General features: G+C 44.1%; 1 protein-coding gene across 3 annotated transcripts in view; it reads left to right on the top strand.

Annotated features, from left to right (window-relative positions):
- Positions 1 to 7,779: 7,779 nt before the first annotated feature.
- MCF2L (MCF.2 cell line derived transforming sequence like) overlaps positions 7,780 to 21,205 on the top strand; it is a 146,728-nt gene continuing 133,302 nt past the window's right edge. For all 3 annotated transcript variants that reach the window (XM_038761551.1, XM_038761550.1, XM_038761556.1), the window contains exons 1-2: positions 7,780 to 7,865; positions 17,183 to 17,373. In XM_038761551.1, coding sequence (XP_038617479.1) covers positions 17,202 to 17,373 — 172 coding nt within the window. In that variant the 5' untranslated portion in view covers positions 7,780 to 7,865; positions 17,183 to 17,201. The remainder of the gene's footprint in view (positions 7,866 to 17,182; positions 17,374 to 21,205) is intronic.

Raw genomic sequence — 21,205 nt, 5'->3', positions numbered from 1 at the left:
GGAGGGGGAATAGATCGGTTGGGGACGGATGTCTCTATGTGTTGCCAATTTGTACTTCCCAAGCGCTTAGTACAGTGCTATGCACATAGTAAGCGCTCAATAAATACGATTGATTGATTGATTGATTGATTTAGTAGCGACACCTCTGTTTTCTAAATTCCGTGTTTATTTTCATATGGCCAAGTCTAGGGTGGGGTGGCAACTTCTGCAGCCTGGACAGCCACAACCAAAGCGCAATCAATCAATCAATCGTATTTATTGAGCGCTTACTGTGTGCAGAGCATCAGTGCTCTTTTAATGTGGACTTTTAATTTTAGACTGAGCCCACTGTTGGGTAGGGACTGTCTCTATATGTTGCCAATTTGTACTTCCCAAGCGCTTAGTACAGTGCTTTGCACACAGTAAGCGCTCAATAAATACGATTGATGATGATGGTTCAGGCTCCTTTCCACAAGACTGAGTTTCATTTTATGAAAGCTGATTGCCTAGAATTAGAGGAGGAATCAAGGCAATCATCATCCTGGCTTCGACTCTCCTCAAACCGCCTCAGAAACTTTAGTTTTTCAAAGGGAGAGAAAGAGAAAAATGAAAGACTGGTTTCCGATGCTTCCTGCTCCCTATTTATGCAGATTTCAGGAAATGTGCCAACATTCATAAGCACGTCAACAGACTGAGAAATCTAAAGGCAGAACTCTAAGCGCTTAGTACAGTGCTCTGCACACAGTAAGCACTCAATAAATACGATCGAGCGATTGAGTGAATTCTATTCATGCAGGCTTTTCTGGGGCCTGGATTCAGTTGATTGAATTGCCCTTCATATCTTCAAGAAAAGTAGAAAGAAACCTAGGGGAAAGAGCACGGGCCTAGAGTCAGAGGACCTGGGTTCTAATCCCGGCTCTGACACCTGTCTGCTGTGCAACCGTGGGTGAGTCGATTAACTTCTCTGGCCTTCAGTTACCTCATCTGTAAAATGGGGATCAAGCCTTTGAGCCCCGTGTGAGACATAGAGTGTGTCCGGCCTGATGATCTTATATTTGCCCCAGTTCTTGGCATGTAGTAAGTGCTTAACGAACATCATAAAAAATAACTATGTCTCTCTTCCGAAACACTAGCGTGAGTTGAAGTGCCCTGGTCATCTCACAGAGGAAAATTGGATCTTAACTTCCACCTGCCAGGGAAAACCTTTCTTTTTGAGAACTCATCCAGCAACCTTAGGGTGGCAGGGCTACTGTGTTCAGCGCTTAGAACAAGTGGCGGAGTCAGAATTCGAACTCAGGTCCTCTGGCTGACTAGTAATCTAGCGAGCCCTGAGGAACCCAGGAGGATGGAGGTGGGTATCGGTAGAGAGGGGTCTCTAGACTTTAAACTCGTGTCTGTCCATTCATTCAATCATTTATTGTGCGCTTACTGTGTGCAGAGCACTGTACTAAGTGCTTTGTTATACTGTACTCTCGCAAACGCTCAGTACGGTGCTCTGCACTCGACAGGTGCTCAATCAATCAATCAATTGTTTTTACTGAGTGCTTACTGTGTGCAGAGCACTGTACTAAGCGCTTGGGAAGTACAAGTCGGTAACACATAGAGACAGTCCCTACCCAACAGCGGGCTCACAGTCTAGAAGGGGGAGACAGACAACAAAACCAAACATACTAACAAAATAAAATAAATAGAATAGATATTCTATATAAATATATATTCTATATAAATAAATATACAAATTTATTTATATTTATATATTTATATTCATATAAATATATAAATACAATAAATACGATTGATTGAATGAATGAAGGTTTAAGTGTGGGGTCACTGGCAGTTTTCCCTCATTTTCCGCCCCAGTGAAGTGCGCTGTTTTCACATCCTGCATCTTTGGTGCAGGTTTTCACCGTTGCTTCCTTTTAGGGCTAAAGTTTATTGCTCAATTAAAAGATACCGGATGGCAAATGTAAGAAAGATCAGACCAGAGACCCCTTTGGGTTAACACTTTCATTCATTCATTCATTCAATTCATTCAATCGTATTTATTGAGCGTTTACTGTGTGCAGAGCACTGTACTAAGCGCTTGGGAAGTACAAGTTGGTAACCTATAGAGACGGTCCCTACCCAACAGCAGGCTTACAGTCTAGAAGGGGGAGACGGACAACAAACAAAACACCTTAACAAAATAAAATAAATAGAATGGTAAATATATACAAGTAAAATAGAGTAATAAATCTGTACAAACATATATACAGGTGCTGTGGGGTGGGGAGGATGGGGAGGGGGAGAGGGAGAATGGAAGATCCAATCAATCAATCAATCGTATTTATTGAGTGCTTACTGTGTGCAGAGCGCTGTACTAAGCGCTTGGGAAGTCCAAGTTGGCAACATATAGAGACAGTCCCGACGCAACAGTGGGCTCACAGTGTAAAATCCCCCCCCCCCCCCCAATTCTTGTGTCGACCTAACGGAGGAGTGTGTTCATTAATTAGGAAGGATTTACTGCCTGTCCGGGGAATTAACCCGTGGATCAGGCTTCGGGGCTGTGGGAGGTTGGGTGAATCCAAGTTCATTCATTCACTTTATCATTTTTATTGAGAGCTTGCTGGGTGCAAAGCACTGTACTAAACGCTTGGGAGAGTACAATATACAGCAATATAACGGACGCATTCCCGGCCCACAAGGGGCCTGTGACACTAAACTCTCCGGGGTGTTGACAGGCTCTGCTCGGAGTGGGGATTAAACAGGAGGAAGACTTCATGGAGCTGAGCGAGGGGCAGGAATGGTGTCATCCTGAACAAATGGCAAGTAACTCCCACCCCACGCCGACTTCTAAGCATCAGCATCACCATCAATCGTATTTATGAGCGCTTACTATGTGCAGAGCACTGTACTAAGTGCCTGGGAAGTACAAATTGGCAACATATAGAGACAGTCCCTACCCAACAGTGGGCTCACAGTCTAAAACGGGGAGACAGAGAACAAAAGCAAACATACGAACAAAATAAAATAAATAGAATAGATATGTACAAGTAAAATAGAGTAATAAATATGTACAAACATATATATATATATATATATATATATATATATATATATACAGGTGCTGTGGGGAAGGGAAGGAGGTAAGATGGGGGGATGAAGAGGGGGACAAGGGGGAGAGGAAGGAAGGGGCTCAGTCTGGGAAGGCCTCCTCCACGACGCCTTCCTTGACTAAGCCCTCTTGTCCTTTTCTTCAATTCCCTTCTGCGTCAGATATGCTCCCTTTGGTCATCCCCATCTGTCATTTCTTTATTTCTATTGATGTCTGTCTCCCCACTTCAGACTGTAAGTTTGTTGTGGGAAGGGAATGCGCCTATCATAGTGTTGTACTGTACTCTCCCAAGAGGTTAGTACAACGCTCTGTACACAGTAAGTGCTCAATAAATACTCCACGTAAACACGAACCATTTGTTGTCACACACATAATGCCCTTTATTGACCCGTTACCTTCTGGACTTTCTTGCCCTCTTTTTTCACCGCTGTAACAAGCGACGATGCGGCATTCACAGGCTCTGCTAGGGTGTCTCTTACATAATATATATGTTGCCAACTTGTACTTCCCAAGCGCTTAGTACAGTGCTCTGCACACAGTAAGCGCTCAATAAATACGATTGATGATGATGATAATAATGGCATTTATTAAGCACTTACTATGTGCAAAGCACTGTTCTAAGCACTGAGGAGGTCACAAGGTGATGAGGTTGTCCCACGAGGGGCTCACAGTCTTCATCCCCATTTTACCGATAAGGTAACTGAGGCACAGGGCAGTTAAGTGACTTGCCCAAAGTCACACAGCTGACAATTGGCAGAGCCGGGATTTGAACCCATGACCTCTGACTCCAAAGCCCGGGCTCTTTCCACTGAGCCACAATTACATCCCCTTTAAGCGCTTAGTAAAGTGCTTAGCACATAGTAAGCACTCAATAAATACAATCGAATGAATCCCCTACCACAGAATGATAACTGTAGTATTTGTTAAACATGAGATGCCAAGCATTATATTATGCACTGGGCTTAATTCCAGATAATCAAGTTGGACGAGTTATTCACCCCTCCCTCAGCCCCACAGCGGCACTTATAATAATACTAATGGTATTTGTTAAGCGCTTACTATGTGCCAAGCACTGTTCCAAGCGCAGAGCACTTATCCCTAATTCATTTATTTCTATTAACATCTGTCTCCCCTCTAGAATTTGGACTCACTATGAGCAGGGAACACCACCAACTCTGTTATACTGCACTCTCCCAAGCACTTAGTACAGTGCTCCGCTCACAGTAAGTGCTCAATAAATATGATTAATCGATTGATTGGGCCTGATTAAAGAATGAGCCTCAGGGCACGTTTTTGCTGGAGTTCTTTCAAACCCCTCCAAGCGGAGAAGAGCTTGAGAAATTGCAGGACATGGTAGAGTGAACAATGCACTCCCCCTTTTCCCCCCAATTCTTGTGTCGACCTAACGGAGGAGTTTGTTCATTAATTAGGAAGGATTTACTGCCTGTCCGGGGAATTAAACCTGTGGATCAGGCTTCGGGCCTGTGGGAGGTTGGGTGAACTCCAGCTTTGGAAATATGTGAAAAAATAGGGCAGCCGTTTGACCATCTGTCTGGGGGGACGGAAGGAATTAAAAGGTACCAACTGGCCAGGAAATATAAGCCTGAACCAGGTTCTTTTGATCTCTGAATCGCTTGAATGTGAGGAAATTAGGCTCTTGTTAATTTGTGTGTGTGTCTTAAATGACTGTTTTTCTCCTTATTGACGATAGTCGGTATTTATTAAGCACAAGGTGGCAATCGTTATTTATTTCTATCATTCATTCATTCAATCGTATTTATTGAGCGCTTACTAGCACTGGACTAAACACTTGGGAAGTACAAGTCGGCAACATCTAGAGACGGTCCCTACCCAACAACGGGCTCACAGTCTAGAAGGGGGGGACAGACAGCAAAACAAAACATGTGGACGGGTGTCATCAGAATAAATACAAGTAAAGCTAGATGCGCATCATTAACAAAATAAATCGAATAGCAAATATGTAAGCTAGCTCTCTTCCTCCCTTCAAGGCCCTGCTGAGAGCTCACCTCCTCCAGGAGGCCTCCCCAGACTGAGCCCCTTCCTTCCTCTCCGCCTCGTCCCCCTCTCCATCCCCCCCATCTTACCTCCTTCCCTTCCCCACAGCACCTGTACATATGTATATATGTTTGTACATATTTTTTTTAATCTATTTATTTATTTATTTTATTTGTACATATCTATTCTATTTATTTTATTTTATTAGTATGTTTGGTTTTGTTCTCTGTCTCCCCCTTTTAGACTGTGAGCCCACTGTTGGGTAGGGACTGTCTCTATACATTGCCAATTTGTATTTCCCAAGCGCTTAGTACAGTGCTCTGCACATAGTAAGCACTCAATAAATACGATTGATGATGATGATGATGATGTACAAGTAAAACAGAATAATAAATCTGCATAAACATATATACAGGTACTGTGGGGAGGGGAAGGAGGAGAGGAAAAAATCAGTGTCTGTCTCCCCTTATAGACCGTAAACCCGTTGTGGGCAGGGAATGTGTCTTTATTGTTATATTGTACTCTCCCAAGCGCTTAAGTGCAGTGCTTTGCCTACAGTAATCGCTCAAAGAATACTATTGAATGAATGAATGGAGTGGGGAAGACGGACGTGAATAGAAATAAATAAAATGACAGATATGAAGATAACTCAGGCCCCTACCAGGGGCTGCTGCTATTCTGGGTCCTTGGGGTGGTCCCCATTCACCTTACCCCTGGTGAGAGGGACAAAACCTTCTGAACTGGTGTGTGTGTGTGATAATAATAATAATAATTTTTTGTATTTGTCCCCCTTCTAGACTGTGAGCCCGTTGTTGGGTAGGGACCGTCTCTATATGTTGCCAACTTGTACTTCCCAAGTGCTTGGTACAGTGCTCTACACACAGTAAGCGCTCAATAAATATGATTGAATAAATGAATTTAAGGGCTTACTCTGTGCAAAGCACTGTTCTAAGCGCTGGGGAGGATACAAGGGGACCAGGTTGTCCCATGTGGGGCTCACAATCTTAATCCCCATTTTACAGATGAGGGAGAGAAGGGAAGTGACTTACTTAAAGTCACACAGCTGACAAGCAGCGGGGCCGGGATTTGAACCCAGGATGTAGACCGTGACAGTGACTTGGGGGCGTGGTCAAGGAGTGGTAATAATAATAATAATAATAATAATAATAATAATGAAGGCATTTATGAAGCGCTTACCATGTGCAAAGCACTGTTCTAAGCGCTGGGGAGGATACGAGGTGACCAGGTTGTCCCAAGTGGGGCTCACAGTCTTCATCCCCATTTTACAGATGAGGGAACTGAGGCCCAGAGAAGGGAAGCGACTTACCTAAAGTCACACAGCTGACAAGCGGCTGAGCCGGGATTTGAACCCAGGATGCAGACGGTGTCAGTGACTTGGGGGCGTGGTCAGAGAGTGGTAATAATAATAGTAATGGCATTTATTAAGCGCTTACTATGCACTGTGCTAAGCGCTGGGGAGGTTACAAGGTGATGAGGTTGTCCCACAGGAGGCTCACAGTCTTCATCCCCATTTTACAGATGAGGGAACTGAGGCCCAGAGAAGGGAAGTGACTTACCCAATTGACAATTGGCGGAGGGGGGATTTGAACCCATGACCTTTGACTCCCAAACCCGGGCGCTTCCCACTGAGCCACACGACTGCTCCAACGGATGGATTGGGGGGGGGAGGGGGCAGAGAGTGTGCGCATGCGTGGATAGGATGGGGCGTGGCCTGCGTCGGTGGGCGGGGCCAGAGAGTGCGCGGGAGGGATGGGGCGTGGCCTGGGAAAGGGGGGTGGCCAGAGGATGTGCGCGTGCGCGGATAGGAGGGGCGGGGCCTGGGATGGGGGGCGGGGCCAGGTTGTGGAGATGGTAACAGGGGCGTGGCCTGGGCGGCGGGGGCGTGACCAGGGAGGGTGCGTATGCGTGGATAAGGAGAGGGGGCGTGGTCTGAGTCTATGGGTGGGACCAGAGAGTGCGTTTATAGGTAGGGGCGTGGTCAGAGAGGGTGTGGGGGAGGGGCGAGGGCGTGGCCTGGGCATGGGGGCGTGGTCAGAGTGGGTCCACGTGCGTTTACATGAGCGGGTGCGGGGCCAGAGGGTGTGCACCTGCGTAGATAGAAGCGGGAAGGGGGGGCTGGGAGCTGGGGCGTGGTCAGAGATGAGCGTGAATCAGAGAGTAGGCGTGGCCTGGAAATGGGGGCGTGGTCAGAGTGGGTCCACGTGCGTTGACATGAACGGGGGCGGGGCCAGAGAGTGCGCGCATGCGTAGATAGAAGCGGGAGGCGGGGGCTGGGAGATGGGGGCGTGGTCAGAGATATGCGTGAATTGGTGAGAGGGCGTGGCCTGGGACTGGGGGCGTGGTCAGAGTGGGTCCACGTGCGTTGACATGAACGGGGGGGGCGGGGCCATAGAATGTGCGCATGCGCAGCTAGGAGCGGGAGGCGGGGGCTGGGAGCTGGGGGCGTGGTCAGAGAAGGTGCGAGCGCGCCGATAGGCTGGGGGGCGGGGCGGGGCGTGGTCTGGGACGGCCACGCCCCCTTTCGGCGGCGGCCGCGGCGGCCGCTCGTGCTCGTCTGCTTTCCTGGCCGGCACACACGGGGGTGGGCGTTTGTGTCCCTGTTCCCCTCCGGCGGATTGATGATCATCACGGTGTTGGGGAGAGCGGATTGAGGTGTGCACAGCACTGGGCTAAGCGCTAAGCGCCTAAGGGCGGCCCGCCACCGCTGTCAGCAAGCCCCGGCCCGGGCACGGAGCGCACCGGCAGGAACGGGCAGGTGCGTCCTCAGGGACTCCGGGGGGGGGCGGGAGGAGAATCCATCAGCAGCATCATAGTGAATTGTGCTCATTAACCGCTAATAGTAAGGACAATCATCTTAAATGGTGGTGTTTGTTAAGCGCTAATAGTAATAGTAATCATCATAAGTGGTGGTGTTTGTTAAGGGCTTATAGTGACAGTAATCATCATAAGTGGTGGTGTTTGTTAAGGGCTAATAATAACAATAATAATCATAAGTGGTGGTGTTTGTTAAGCGCTAATTGTAATAATAATCATCATAAGTGGTGGTGTTTGTTAAGCGCTAATAGTAATGATAATCATCGTAAGTGGTGGTGTTTGTTAAGCGCTAATAGTAACGATAATCATCATAAATGGTGGTGTTAAGGGCTAATAGTAATAATACTCATCATAAATGGTGGTGTTAATCACTAATAGTAGTAATAATCATCATAAGTGGTGGTGTTTAAGCGCTAATAGTAATAATCATCATGATCTTAAGTGGTGGTGTTTGTTAAGCGCTAATAGTAATGATAATCATCCTAAGTGGTGGTGTTTGCTAAGCGCTAATAGTAATAATAATCATCATAAATGGTGGTGTTTGTTAAGCGGTAATAGTAATAATCATCATAAATGGTGTTAAGCGCTAATAGGAATAATAATCATCATAAATGGTGGTGTTTGTTAAGCGCTAGTAGTAATAGTAATCATCTTAAATGGTGGTGTTTGTTAAGCGCTAATAGTAACAGTAGTCATAAATGGTGGTGTTTGTTAAGGGCTAGCAGTAATAATACTCATAAATGGTGGTGTTTGTTAAGCGCTAATAGTAATAATAATCATCTTAAATGGTGGTGTTTGTTAAGCGCTAATAGTAATAATAATCATCTTAAATGCTGGTGTTTGTTAAGCGCTGATAGTAATAATCATCATCATAAGGGGTGGTGTTTGTTAAGCGCTAATAGTAATGATAATCATCATAAATGGTGGTGTTTGTTAAGCGCTGATAGTAACAATAATCATCATAAGTGGTGGTGTTAAGCGCTAATAGTAATGATAATCATCATAAGTGGTGGTGTTAAGGGCTAATAGTAATAATACTCATCATAAATGGTGGTGTTTGTTAAGCGCTAATAGTAATAATAATCATCATAAATAGTGGTGTTTGATAAGCGCTAATAGTAATAATACTAATCATAAATGGTGTTTAAGCGCTAATAGTAATAATAATCATCATAAATGGTGGTGTTTGATAAGCGCTAATAGTAATAATAATTATCATAAATGGCGGTGTTAAGCGCTAATAGTAATGATAATCATCATAAATGGTGGCGTTTGTTAAGGGCTAATAGTAACAATAATCATCATAAATGGTGGTGTTTGTTAAGCGCTAATAGTAATAATCATCATCATAAATGGTGGTGTTTGTTAAGCGCTAACTAATAATCATAATAAATTGTGGTGTTAAGCGGTAATAGTAATAATCATCATCATAAATGGTGGTGTTTGTTAAGCACTAATAGTAATAATAATCATAAATGGTGGTGTTTAAGCGCTAATAGTAATAATAATCATCATAAATGGTGGTGTTTGTTAAGGGCTAGTAGTAATAATAATACTAATAATAAATTGTGTTAAGCGCTAACAGTAATAATCATAATAAATTGTGGTGTTAAGCGGTAATAGTAATAATAATAATCATAAATGGTGGTGTTTATTAAGCACTAATAATACTAAATTGTGGCGTTCGTTCAGGGCTAGTAGTAATAGTAATACTAATAATAAATTGTGGTGTTAAGTGCTAACAGTAATAATCATAATAAATTGTGGTGTTAAGCGCTTATTGTAATAATATAATGTGGTGTTAAGCGCTGACAATAATAATAAAATGTGGTGCTGAGTGCTAATAATAATACTAATAATAAATTGTGGCATTTGTTAAGGGCTAGTAGTAATAATAATACTAATAATAAATTGTGTTTAAGTGCTAATAGTAATAATAATAATAATTTGTGGTGTTTGTTAAGCGTTTACTGTGTGCCAGGCACTGTACTAAGCGCTGGGGTGGATCCAGGCAAAGGGGTTCATTCATTCATTCAGTCAGTCATATTTATTGAGCGCTTACTGTGAGCCCGTTGTCTAATAATAATAATAATAATAATGTAATAGTGTAGTGTAGTAGTGTAGTAATAGTGTAATAAGAATAACAATAAAGCATGTTTACTAAGGACTATGTGGAAAGCACTGTTCTAAGCACTGGGGGGGATCCAAGCAAAGGGGCTTCATTCATTCAGTCATATTTATTGGGTGCTCACTGTGAGCCCGTCGTTGTGTAATAATCATAATAATGTAATAGTGTAATAATAGTGTAAAAGTGTAGCATAGTAGTGTAGTGTAGTAGTGTAATAATAATAATAATAATGCACATTTATTAAGCACTTACTATGTGCCAAGCACTGTTCTAAGCACTGAGGTGGATATTAGGTAATCAGGTTGTTCCACGTGGGGCTTACAGTCTTCACCCCCATTTTACAGAAAAGATGATAACTGAGGGCCAGAGAAGGGGAGTGACTTGCCCAAAGTCACACAGCTGACAAGTGGCGGAGCCGGGATTAGAACCCACGGAACTCGTGGTCTAGCTACTGCCCCATCCTTAATATACATAAATAAATGACAGCTATAATAGTAATGTTGGTATTTCTTAAGCGCTTACTCTGTGCCAAGCACTGTGTATGGACCTAAGTGGTGGGCTGGGAGGGGGATGAATAAAGGGAGCAAAGTCGGGATGAGGCAGAAGGGAGTGAGAGAAGAGGAAAGGAGGGCTTAGTCAGGGAAGGCTTCTTGGAGGAGATGGGCCTGCAGGAATGGTTTATTCATTCATTCAGTCATTTATTGAATGCTTACTCTGTGCTGAGCACTGTACTAAGCGCTTGATGCTATTTAATGATGCTGTTTAAGTGCATTTAAGTATTTATCATCATCATCATCATCATCAATCGTATTTATTGAGCGCTTACTATGTGCAGAGCACTGTACTAAGCACTTGGGAAGTACAAATTGGCAACATATAGAGACAGTCCCTACCCAGCAGTGGGCTCACAGTCTAAAAGGGGGAGACAGAGAACAAAACCAAACATACTAACAAAATAAAATAAATATTTATGTGTCCGGGGGTGGGGTGGATACAAGCAAATCAAGTTAGACACGGTCCCTGCCCCACGTGGGGCTCACAGTCGCAATCTGCAGTTTTCAGATGAGGAAACTGAGGCCCAGAGAATAATAACAAATAATAATGTTGGCATTTGTTAAGCGCTTACTATGTGCAAAGCACTGTTCTAAGCGCTGGGGGGGATACAAAGTGATCAGGTTGTCCCATGTGGGGTTCACAGTCTTAATCCCCATTTTACAGATGAGGGAACTGAGGCTCAGAGAAGTTAAGTGACTTGCCCAAGATCACACAGCAGACGTGGTGGAGCCGGGATTCGAACCCATGACCTCTGACTCCAAAGCCTGTGCTCTTTCCACTGAGCCACGCTGCTTCTCTGCAGCGCAGAGAAGTGAAGTGATTTGCCCAGGGTCGCACAGCAGACAAGTAGCGGAGCCGGGATTAGAACCCATGACCTTCTGACTCCCAGGCGTAAGGTCTATCCACCAGGCCATGCTGCTTCTCTTATCAGTGCTTAGAACAGCGCTTGGCACATAGTAAGCACTTAACAAATGCCATCATTATTTATTTATTTATTATTAATTGCTCCCCTCCTCTCATTCATTCATTCCTATTTATTGAGCACTTACTGTGAGCAAAGCACTGTACTAAGCGCTCGGGAGAGTACGATACGCTCTCTCCACGGAGTCCTTATTGCTCTTGCCCCACTTCAGTTAAAAAAAAAAAAAAAAGCACGGGGGCTTTCAGAAACAAATTTAGAGTTAAAGGCAATTTTCCATGAAATGTATGCTGGCTGATATTCCCCAAGAATATACAATGACAGAGAGGCAAGCCCTTGAATCTTTTATATGTATTTATGTCCTTATCTTTAATTTATTTATGTTCATGTCTGTCGTCGTCCCCCACCCCCGACTTTAAGCTCCTTGTGGGCAGGGAATGTGTTGGGGTTTTTTAAAAATCATATTTATTCATTCATTCAATCGTATTTATTGAGCGCTTACTGTGTGCAGAGCACTGTACTAAGCGCTTGGGAAGTACAAGCTGGCAACATGTTTATTGACTAATTACTGTGTGCAAAGCACTGTGCTAAGTGCTTGGGAGAGTACAGTATAACATCAAACTGAGAGAAGCAGCGTGGCTCAGTGGAAAGAGCCCGGGCTTGGGAGTCAGAGGCCATGGGTTCGAATCCCGGCTCTGCCACATGTCTGCTGTGTGATCTTGGGCAAGTCACTTCACTTCTCTAAGCCTCAATTACCTCATCTGTAAAATGGGGATTAAGATTGTGAGCCCCATGTGGGACAACCTGATCACCTCCCCCCAGCGCTTAGAACAGTGCTTTGCACATAGTAAGCACTTAACAAATGCCATTATTATTATTATCAAACACATTCCCTGCCCACAATGAGCTCACAGTCTTGAGGGGGAGACAGACAGTAATATAAATAAATAGATTAATTAATAAATTACCGCTATATATATATATGTGCTGTGGGGAAGAGAGGGAGGATCAATCAATCAATCAATCATATTTATTGAGCGCTTACTATGTGCAGAGCACTGTACTAAGCGCTTGGGAAGTACAAATTGGCATCACATAGAGACAGTCCCTACCCAACAGTGGGCTCACAGTCTAAAAGGGGGAGAATGAATGAGGATGAATGAAAGAGTAAGTACTAGTGGTGCAGAAGGGAGTGGGAGAAGAGGAGAGCTCAGTCAGGGAAAGCTTCCTGGAGGAGATGGGCTTTCAATAAGTGAGGGAGAGCAATAATCTGTCGGATATGAGGAGGGAGGATGCTCTAATAATGATGGCATTTATTAAGCACTTACTCTGTGCAAAGCACTGTTCTAAGCGCTGGGGAGGTTACAAGGTGATCACAGTCATCTAGACTGTGAGCCCACTGTTGGGTAGGGACTGTCTCTATATGTTGCCAACTTGTACTTCCCAAGCGCTTAGTACAGTGCTCTGCACACAGAAAGCGCTCAATAAATGCGACATTGATTGATTGATCAGGTTGTCCCACAGTTTTAATCCCCGTTTTACAGATGAGGTCACTGAGGCCCAGAGAAGTGAAGTGACTGGCCCAAAGTCACACAGCTGACAGTTGGCGGAGCGGGGATTTGAACCCATGACCTCGGGCTCTTTCCACTGAGCCCGAGGCGACTTGCCCAAGGTCCCACAGCAGAGCTGGGGTTAGGAACCCCGGCCCTTCTGACTCCCAAGGCCGGGCTCTATCCATTAGGCTGTGCAGTTTCTCACACCTCTACCCTTGAAATTGTATTCATAACAAACAAACCAAAGAAAACCTCCTTTATTCTCCCACAGTAGGACATTGTTAATCATATTTTGGCAGCAGCTATAGCTGTGTATGTATCATCACAGCCGATTTTCAGGTCTCAAATCGGGAGCATCATCAAGGAATAAAGAAAGATCATCAAGAAATAAATAAAGAAAGAGTGGGGTTTTTTGTTTGCTATTTTGCATCGTAGGCAAATCCTCTTGGGGCCTTTTCTAGCTGGATGCAATCTGTGTTTTATGCAGATAGCAAAGGGAAACGTGTTCTCGTCTAAGCTTGTTGTGGGCAGGAAGTGTGGCTACCAACTCGGCCGTGTTGTACTCTCCCTTGCGTTTAGTACAGAGCTCCGCATGCAGTAAACGTGCAAAGAGCATTCACTGATTAAAAAGCTCTCAATGAGCAGTCGTACATAGGAGCACCAGTCGGAAGTGAACGGATAACTCCTGGTGAGCAGGGTTTGCTTCTATCAACTACGGAGAAGCAATGTGGCCTAGTGGATAGAGCCCGGGCCTGGGTGTCGGAAGGATCCGGGTTCTAATCCCGGCCCCACCACTTGTCTGCTGTGGGAACTTAAGTCACTTTGTTTCTTTGTGCCGCAGTTACCTCCTCTATAAAATGGGGATTAGGACTGTGAGCCCCATGTGGGACCTGGACTGAGTCCAATCTGATTAGCTTGTATCTACCCCAGTGCTTAGTACAGTGCCTGGCACACAGTAAGCACTTAACAAATACCATTAAAAAAAATTTTAGAGGTGATCAGGAAAGACTTTTTTAACGCACTGATAGGCAAAGAATGAGATTCCTCGGACAGACTGTTTATGCTGTTTCCTCCCATCAACCAGTGGTATTTATTGAATGCTTACTATGTGCAGAACACTGTACTAAGCATTTGGGAGAGTACAACAGAACAATCTAATAGACACAATGAATTTACCCGTCTGGGGAGACAGACATTAATTTAGTGCCAGGCATTCCTCCTTTAATTCATCCTAAGGCCTGAAAGAAGGTTGGGGAACAGTGGTCAGTTTTCTCTCTTCTTTTCTGCCCCAAAGATAATAATAATGATGGCATTTATTAAGCACTTACTATGTGCAAAGCACTGTTCTAAGCGCTGGCGAGGTTACAGTGTAATCAGGTTGTCCCACATGGGGCTCACAGTCTTAATCCCCATTTTACAGATGAGGGAACTGAGGCACAGTGAAGTGACTTGCCCAAAGTCGCATAGCTGACAAGTGGCGGAGCCGGGATTTGAACCCATGACCTCTGACTCCAAAGCCCGGGCTCTTTCCACTGAGCCACGCTGCTTTGAAAGTTCTTAAGTTCTAGAACCTTGCTGTGGTTTGCCTTCTTTTTCCTTTTTTAATGGTATTTGTTGAGCGCCTACTATATGCTAGACCCCGTACTAAGCCCTGGGGTAGATACAGGCTAATCAAGTTGGACAGAGTCCTTGCCCCACATGGGGCTCACAGTTTTAATCCCCATTTTACAGATGAGGTCACTGAGGCACAGGGGAGTTAAGTGACTTGCTCAAGGTCACCCAGCAGACAAGTGGCAGAGCTAGAACCCAGATCCTCTGACTCCCAGGACCGTGCTCTTTCATTAATATGATTTCAATAAATTTCAATAAATGATTTCAATAATGATTTCAATAAATATGATTAAATGCAATAAATACGATTGATAGATTAGAACAGAACATTAGAACGCTTTGAACAGTGCTCTGCACATAGTAAGCGCTTAACAAATGCCGTTGTTATTATTATTGTTAGGCCATGCTGCTTCTCTGTTAAAATTCACTGCTGTTGTGCTCCCCTTTGTAAAATTTCCTGTAGCATATGGGGTTTTAGAATGAGTACCCAGGAATCATTTTGATTGTCGGGGTACCCTGAGCAAGTAGGTGGAGAAGAGAAATGAGAGGGAGGGAGAAATCCTTTTAGCAGATGAATTTGGTGGGATTTACATATGAGATTGAGAACACACCTGAAAGAAAAGATTTACGTAATCGGAAGTCCCGTCTCTTGGTAAATTGAAGTTGATTCTTTTTATCTCCCTTTGAAGAGTGGTGAGGTCTCAATTTTTCAAACACCATAGCGGGTGCAGTTCTCTTTGAGAGACTCTTTTAGGGAGGTTTCGAATCTTATTCTGGGAGACCCTTACCTAAGCTCAGCATCTGTTTTGAGGGGAACAAGGAAGCACTTCTGAAAATTCAGTGCAGCAGTCTTATTTGAAAAGAGAGTCGGAAGCTGTAACAAGCTCTGTAGCACTCGATTAATTTATGCACTTATTTTTTTAAATGCAGAAAGATTTGCCTCAGAGAAAAGAGGCAAGGTCAGGGGTGGAGACAACTTGAAATCCCATCTGGGGGCTTGTAAACTGGATAGTCTTTGGCTTCTGCCTATGTCTTGCTCAGTCCAGGGTTGATAGTTAATTGATATTTGCTCATTAGGGGTTCCCCTAAGAGAGTAGGCCAATTGTCTGTTCCTATTTTGTGGTGGTTACTTAAATACCCTTATCACCAAAGTTGGTCTCACCTGTTGAAAGTATAAGGCATTCAGTGGAGGAGAAGCAGTGTGGCCTAACGGTAGAGGCCGGTCCTGGGAGTCTGAGGAGATGGGTTCTAATTCTGATTATGCCATGCTGGGTGACCCTGGGCAAGTCACTTCACTTCTCTGGGCCTCAGTTACCTCTTCTGTAAAATGGGGATGAAGACTGGGTGCCCGATGTGGAATGTGTCCAACTTGATTACGTTGTATTCATTCAATCGTATTTATTGAGCGCCTACTGTGTGCAGAACACGGTACTAAGCACTTGGGAAATACAAGTCGGCAACATATAGAGATGGTCCCTACCCAACAACGGGCTCACAGTCTAGAAGGGGGGGACAGACAAAACATGTAGACAGTTGTCAGAACTGTCAGAATAGAATTATAGCTATGTGCACATCATTAACAAAATAAATAGAATATTAATAATAATAATAATAATGGCATTTATTAAGCGCTTACTATGCACAAAGCACTGTTCTAAGCGCTGGGGAGGTTACAAGGTGATCAGGTTGTCCCACAGGGGGCTCACAATCTTAATCCCCATTTTAGAGATGAGGTAACTGAGGCACAGAGAAGTTAAGTGACTTGCCCAAAGTCCCACAGCTGACAATTGGCGGAGCCGGGATTTGAACCCATGACCTCTGACTCCAAAGCCCGTGCTCTTTCCCCTGAGCCACACTGCTTCTCTCTAGTAAATATGTACACGTAAAATAAATAGAGTAATAAATCTGTACCAATACATACAAGTGCTGTGGGGAGGGGAAGGAGGCAAGGCAGAGGGGGGTGATGGGGAGGAGGAGAGGAAAAAGGGGGTTCAGTCTAGTAAGGCCTCCTGGAGGAGGTGAGCTCTCAGTAGGGCTTTGAAGGGAGGAAGAGAGCTTGTATCTACTTCAGTGCTTAGTACAGTGCTTGGCACATACTAAGCGCTTAATGAATACCATTAAAAAAGTAGCATTGATCAGGGGAAGCATAATTGGTATTTCAAATCATATTTAGTGAGAGGTTACTGTGTTCAGAGCACTGTACTAAGTGCTTGGGAGAATCCAATATAGCAATAAACCGACAAATCTATTTTATTCATCCTTTACTCTTATTAGGAGGAAAGATTTACCCTTTATATCCTTGTTAGAGGAAAGCTTGAGACCTTTTTTTTTCCTACTTTGAGTACCCAAGTCCTAATATTAATTTCCTCTCAATCCCAAGTGCTCCAGAGTGGATCAGTTTGTGTAGTTAAAGGCTGTTGTACTTAACGTCGGCGAGTAAAGCCGGCATTTCTGTAACCTCATTTCCATTTTTCCCCTTCTTGACTTTCCAGAAACAGCTTACACTTGTGGATGTTCAACTGTTGGAGATTCATTCTGTGTAAGGAAACTGGAAGCAATCATTGCTCTCCAACTCCCCATCACCCTAATGAGGACAAAGAAGAAGAAATTGAACATCAGATCGATGTATCCGACGACATCTGGCTCGTTCCAAATGCCCAGCAGGTGACAAGAGTCCAAGCAGGTCAGAACTGGGTTGCTTCTTTCCTTTTTTGTTTTCCTTTCTGTAGAAGTTATTGCAATCGGACATCCAATGCCATGTCTCCTTTGATGAATTCCCTAAGTGCCTTGAGAGGAATGCCAGGTGTGTTGTGGGGATTTTAAATATCGGCGTTCCTTCCGGAGATATTTTCCTCTATCAGTGAGGTTCTATAGTTGAAGCTACTTTAAAGTGGAATCCTGGTCCTTTGGGTTCAAAACCAAGCGCACGTCTCCTCTGGGGACAACGTTAAAAGGTCGGGATTCACTTTTTGAAAAACAAAAGAGCTATTGTTGGCTGTGCTCGTTCATCAGACCAGAACGAATTTGGAGCCAGGAACTTTATTGGACACCAAACCCGGGTTTGTGTCTGAAAGAGCAGGATTAGCGAAGCAGACAGGTGGAAATGGTGACTCTGGAGCCCTTTAGAGATATTAATGCGTTTTAAAGGCCTGATCCAGATGAAAGAGATGAGATTAGACGTCACTCTGGAGTGCTGTTAACTGACCTGAGCCAGAATCTGTCAAGAATTTTGGAAACTGGGCCCTTTTTTGAGCATCTTTTTTTCCCCCGTTTCTTTTTTTTTTCCATCAACATCCCACTGGGTTTCAAATTTCTTTTGATATACTCATTCCCAAAGTGCCCCCCAAATTGAAGATTTATCTCCTTAGAACCAGCGCATGACCTTTAGTTCATCTTTAAAGTGAGCATTTGTCCCATGGCGTTATTGGCTCTGAAATCCGAGTGACCTCACAGATCACTTCAAACGCTCTGTCTTGTCTCGGTCTGTAGGTGAACTCGGTCAGAGAGTTAAAAGCACAAATGAGAGATTTATTCGCCCCGATGCGTCACTTTAGAGTCGAGAAAATCCACTCGCAAAAAATCCACAGACAGGAGTGCTAATGAAACAGAGCATAGTAGCAGACATTGACCCTCCACTCTTGATTTCAGAAATGTTTGCGCAGCACTTGGAGATCAACAGAAAGTGCAAATATACACTCCTGGAATCAGGTATATTTACACTTTCTGTAGATCTCCAAGCATTTAGTACAGTGCTCTGTACACAGTAAGCGATCAATAAATATGATTGTTGGCTAAAGGCTTTCAACTGTTCCGTTGGAAAGCTGTAACGCTTTGTCCAGATGTTAGAGATAAGGGAAGAATAGGAGTTTGCCTCTACCTTTTCCCTCCTTTAGGGTTAAATTCTCTGTTTTGGTTGCAGTCTTTTTTTCTACATGGAGAGATGTTTAGTTTGTGAGGGTGAAAAGGGCTGCAGCATTGAAAGTGACTAAATTATAGGTCAGTCCAATTTTTGCACGGGCCAATTGCGTGCCCTATCAGTGGTATTTGAGAGCTTACTATGTGCAGAGCACTGTACTGAGCGCTTGGGAGAGTACAGTACAGATGGGTCAGTAGAAACATTGAGAAGCAGCTTGGCCTAGTGGAAAGAGCATGGGCCTAAGACCAGGATTCTAATCCCGGCTCTGCCATTTCTTGCTGTGTGACCTTGGGCAAAGCCCTTCACTTCTCTGTGCCTCAGTGTCCTCCCCTGTTAAATGGCAGTTCAATCCCTGTTCTCCTTCCTACTTAAGACTGCGAGCCTCCATGCGGGCCATGTCTGACGTACTGCAGTGTTTAGAACAGTGTTTGACACAGAGTAGGTGCTTAAGGAGTACCGTGAAACAAACATTGTGAATCCAATACATTCCCAATTTGCATTTTGAGATTTTTCTGGGAAGGAGAGGTTTTGGGGATTTCTGTAAACACAGGGGAACCTAAACACCTGCCCGTGCAGTCATTGCTAAAAAGGCTCAAATAAGGCTTGAAAGTGATAACCTTACAAGTAGAAGATGTTTTTTCTTTGTGTCTAACATCAAGGTTACTGAAACAATAATAATACCTGTTAATGGCTTTTATTAAGCGCTTACTATGTGCAAAGCACTGTTCTAAGTGCAGGGGAGGTTACAAGGTGATCAGATTGTCTCACGTGGGGCTCACAGTCTCAGTAATCTCAGTCAATAACAATAACTCAATAACAGTCTCTAATAATAGTGGTAGTAAGCACTGGCACTGTACTAAGGCTGGAGTGGATACAAAGAAGCCGGGTTGGGCACAATCCCTGTCCTGCAAGGGACTCACAGTCACTTCTTTTCCAACCATTGAGCAGTTTGGTTTTTTTGTTAGTTTGGGGGGAAGGGGTGGGGATTTGGCATCAGCAACCCTAAAATGGGGTGAAATGTTAAGTCTTAACAGAATGGTTTGCGTGTATGAGGCTGATAGGTTTGTTAGCTTGACCTTAAGCTGTACTGTGGAAGAGGATAAGTGAGTGGAGCAAATGGGGAACTGAAGCGTGTTGTGGCAAGGGAATGAGCAATGTGTCTGGTAATTCTGTTGTATTGTACTCTCCCAAGCGCTTAGTGCAGTGCTCTGCACATAGTAAGCACTCAATAAATGATAATAATAATGATGGTATTTGTTAAGCGCTTACTGAGTGCCAAGCACTGTTCTAAATACTGGGGGAGATACAAGGTAATTAGGTTGTCCCATGTGGGGCTCACAGTCTTAATCCACATTTTACAGATGAGGAAACTGAGGCTCAGAGAAGTTAAGTGGCTTGCCCAAGGTCACACAGCTGATAAGTGGTGGAGGCAGCATTAGAACCCATGACCTCTGACTCCCAAGCCCATGCTCTTTCCACTGAGCCATGCTGCTTCTCTAAATGCCATTGATTGTAATTGAAAAGAAATTGCCATTTCCCGGGCTGCTAACACGGAACTCTAACCAACGGTTAAACTCAATCCATGATATTTAGTGAGTGCTTACTGCATGCAGAGCACTGTACTAAGCGCTTGGGAAAGTACAGTACAACAGAGTGGGTAGACAAGCACCCTGCCCACGACGAGCTGACAGTCGAGAGAATAATTGTGGCGTTTAAGTGCTTACTACGTGCCAAGCACTATACTAAGAGCTGGGGTAGAAACAAGATAATCAGGCCCCACCTGAAGCTCTCCTAAGTGGGAGAACAGAGATTGAATCCCCATTTTGCAGTTGAGGGAACTGAGGCACAGAGAGGTGACGAGACTTGCCCAAAGTCAGACGGCAGACAAGTGGGAGAGCTGATATTAGAACCCAGGTCATTTGACTCCTGGGCCCCTGCTTTTTCCGCCAGGTCACACTGCTTAAGAAAATTATTGAGCCGTTGTGCGTGTGACCTTTGAAGTGATTTGATTTGTGGGTTTAATAAGTCTAATAGAATTCATGGGGGAGTTAATTGTGTCTACGTGTGGTATTTTTCCTCATTCTCAAATTCAATTCTTGAAAGCAGTAACAGCTGTGTGTATTAGATTCACCCATATAGGGAATCCATCAGAAGTGAGTTTTCTTTAACAACGGATGGACATTGATTGGTAGTTTCCAAAGGCTCATGTTATCATTTTTTCCACCTTAACTTCCTTCCTCGCTATCCCCTCTGCCATTAAAACATGGGGAAAGAGTTCATTCAAGCTCAGTATTGCTTTGAAAGTCACTACCATTCCAAGCAAGGAATGAGCCCCAAACCAGTCCTTGCTGCTGAAATGGACATGGTTTCCCACTTCTGCTATCAAAGGTATTCATTGAGCGCTAACTGTGTTCAGAACACTGTACTAACTGCTTGGATGAGTACAACTGGAGTAGAAACTTAATTTTGCGCTCATTAGCTACAAGTAAATATCCGAGGGTTATACGATTCCACTTTGGGTTTTTCCGAGGAAGTAAATACCACTGGCCTGGCTTCTGAAGAGAGGAAGTGTAATTTGCAATTTTAAAAAATAAAACCT

Source organism: Tachyglossus aculeatus, chromosome 20 (assembly GCF_015852505.1).
Source record: "Tachyglossus aculeatus isolate mTacAcu1 chromosome 20, mTacAcu1.pri, whole genome shotgun sequence".
Lineage (NCBI taxonomy): Eukaryota > Metazoa > Chordata > Mammalia > Monotremata > Tachyglossidae > Tachyglossus > Tachyglossus aculeatus.
This window is presented reverse-complemented; position numbering and strand designations above follow the sequence as displayed.